Source organism: Trichechus manatus, unplaced genomic scaffold (assembly GCF_000243295.1).
Source record: "Trichechus manatus latirostris isolate Lorelei unplaced genomic scaffold, TriManLat1.0 scaffold00093, whole genome shotgun sequence".
In the NCBI taxonomy this organism is placed as follows: Eukaryota; Metazoa; Chordata; class Mammalia; order Sirenia; family Trichechidae; genus Trichechus; species Trichechus manatus.
The window spans coordinates 4392177-4395025 of record NW_004444029.1 but is presented as its reverse complement, the minus strand read 5'-3'; the positions used below and the strand labels follow the sequence as shown (position 1 = coordinate 4395025).

General features: G+C 48.4%; 1 protein-coding gene across 1 annotated transcript in view; it reads right to left on the bottom strand.

Moving 5' to 3' along the window:
- TPK1 (thiamin pyrophosphokinase 1) overlaps positions 1-2849 on the bottom strand; it is a 310839-nt gene that overhangs the window by 135198 nt on the left and 172792 nt on the right. The window contains exon 5 of the mRNA XM_023736916.1: positions 656-802. Coding sequence (XP_023592684.1) covers positions 656-802 — 147 coding nt within the window. The remainder of the gene's footprint in view (positions 1-655; positions 803-2849) is intronic.

Below are 2849 nucleotides of genomic sequence, written 5' to 3'. Positions count from 1 at the left end.
ACCTCTTAGTGAGAGGCAAAGGAGAGAGCGGTCCACTGCCTTCTAAAACATGCTACCAAATGGTTACTTGAAACTCACCAGTTAACTTACAAAATCTGTGTATTTAGTAAAAACCCTGTACTAAGCATTGCATTGATAGAAAATACCCTTGATGTTTATCTCTGGAAATGAATGACATCATCATTAAAAATTTATTCAGAGGCAGAGAAATTAACAAGTAGGCAACTTATGCATAGTAATAGCTAAAGGTTTTCTTGTAAGTGCTCAGCAAAATCAGATCCAGTTTCCAATTATAATGACAACACTCGAAACGTATGAGAATTCCATCGGAAGTATTTGCCAAGCCTTGTTTCCGCTGTTGTTTCTTTTTTTTTTCTCAAGTGTCACTCTCATACAGCTGCTCAGAACACAAGAGTGTTAAATAATTTAATTCTTAGCCAACTTCATTAAAAGCTACAAGATTTTCTCCCCACCTGGGCTCAATAAAATGAAATGAGAAGAAGCGAAGTCTTTGGGGCTTCTCCTGGCCTGAGGGCTAGCAACTCAAGAAGTAGCCTGGCGTCTTCTCCCGGCTGACCCAGCTGCTCCCGGCTGACCCAGCTGCTGGAAGGGTCATGGAAGCAAAGTGCTTGCAATGTACTTATTCTTCACTTACCGGCTGGAGCAGGTAGACGAGCGATTCCTCTTGGATGATTATGACTGGCAGAGGCGTGATCCTGGTGGCTTGAAACAGGGTGCTCACTGACGCCATGATCTGGTCGAAACGTCCCGCGAGCCCACCCAGAGTCACGATCACATCGACCTGAGCAAGACAGCAGAAGCGTGAGTCACGTACGTTAAGCAGCTCAGGTTAATAAAGACCACCAAACCCATCTAGAGCTGTCTGGGCAGTAGTGTGTCTGATAAACAAACAGACGTGGTGGTGTCTGCGGCTCCGATGAAGAAGCTGAGCTGGCTGCCCAGGGTCCCGAGGCGAGCGAGCGGCAGAGCTCCCTCTCAAGACCAGCTCCTTCGGGTACAGATGTGTGGTTTTTCCCCTCTGCCCGTTCACCTAGAAAACCAGCCAATGCTTCCTTAAGACTCCACGTATCTGTTCCTTCGTCTCGGGGGTCTCCCCGGCCCCTCGGTGGTTTGGTGCCCCTCTCTCCTGGCAGCCCCATGCGCAAGCCCATTTTCCTGCTGTAAGTCCCCCAGGGGCCAGCCGCGTCTCTGTGCTGAACGCAGCAAGCAGCCTAAACGTTCTGCGCCTGATTTTAGTTTCAGATGTAAAGGCTAGGTCAGAATATGGCCAGCCAATAGGGTCACCGTGGGGGTTAAATGAGGAAAAAAGCATGAAGCGCTCAGACTATGGTCTGTAACATAGTAATTGCTTCAAAAACATTAGCTACTCTAATGATCTCTTAGTATCATTATTTGCTATTACTACATTTAGTTTTGTGTGTTACTTTTGTCACTTACGATGCTGGTATAGTTTATTTAAACACCGCTCTTTTGTTGACTATGTATCCGCAGGGTATTAATGTCTAAAATACTGTGACGTGTTCCTTACAGAGAAGGGCTGTGGGGAGGGGAAGGGGGTGACCTCACAGTCCCCTCCTACAAAAGGAGCATCCACAGGTCCTGAGGGAATGGAAGAGGCGGCACAGGGTCCTCCCTGGCCTGCGTCACCTCCCACCGGGCCAGCCCGATCCTGTCAGCTAGCAGCACAGTCAGCTCTGCTCATGAAAGAGGAAGGAATGGAGAGCTTAATTAAAACACTGTAGGGAAAAAAAAAAAAAACCCACGTAAGATAAAACCTGACGGTGATCATCACTGGTCTGGTATATGCATACAATACAAAGTGGTTTACAAAACTGGGGGTGTTCTGGTTTATAGGTTTTAAAGCGGTACACACAAAAAGCTTAGGCGACGCATAGTCCGTGGAGATTGTGTGACTTTAGGAGAACGGCATGTTGCCAAGCTCTGGTCCAGGCTGTTCACGTGCTGGAGGAACAGGGAGAGGTGAAGGCCCCATGAAGCCAAAGCCTGTGCCCCCTGGCTCCCTGGTCCCAGGCCTGGCATGCTGCACAGCGCCGGACACATCCGAGACACGCATGCCTCTGGTGAGGGGGAAATGCAAACTACCTACCAGGCAGCTTAAGGAAGAAATGGGTTAACTGCCCTGCCGTGGGAATACATAAATCAGAACGGGATTTCACAAAAACACAAAAAGTGAATTACACAGGAGGACCAAGAAGATTCAAACAGGTTTCCTATTTCTGACCCTATAAGAGTATAGGAAGAATAGAAATTGTTATTTTGGATAACATGCTTCACATCAAAGCTAGAGTATTCTAAGACAGGCAAATCACACATCCATAGGACCCTGTGCTACCTTTGGAGATCTTTCTAGAAGACCATGCACCCGAGTGAGCTGGTATTACTCCAAATGCACAGGCAAAGACAGGGACGTGTTTATCTTCAGAGGAAAGGGGTCACCTGCGAGCAGTCAGGCTCAGACGCGGCCAAGGGACAGTTCGTGTACGTATCAAGTGAGAGAAGTGGCTTCCAGCTGTGTCTGAAAGGCCTGATTAGGATGGCCTCTGGGGACCAGTGGGGAGGCGCTCAGAGGTTCCCTGTGGACCTCAGGAAATCTGCAGAGACTGTGCTTTAAACTCGAGAGAAATACATCTGAGGAAGGTACATGTGAAATAGAGAAAGTTCTGAGGCTCCGGTGAAAAAGCACACAGCTCGCTTCTGCCCACAGGACCCCCGCCTCTCCCCAGAAGCAAGGTCTGACAGTTTATTCGCTACGCGAGCTGGGACCCCTCTTTAAGGTTCTCAGTTTCCCGTCACTATGCTCTAAGCCG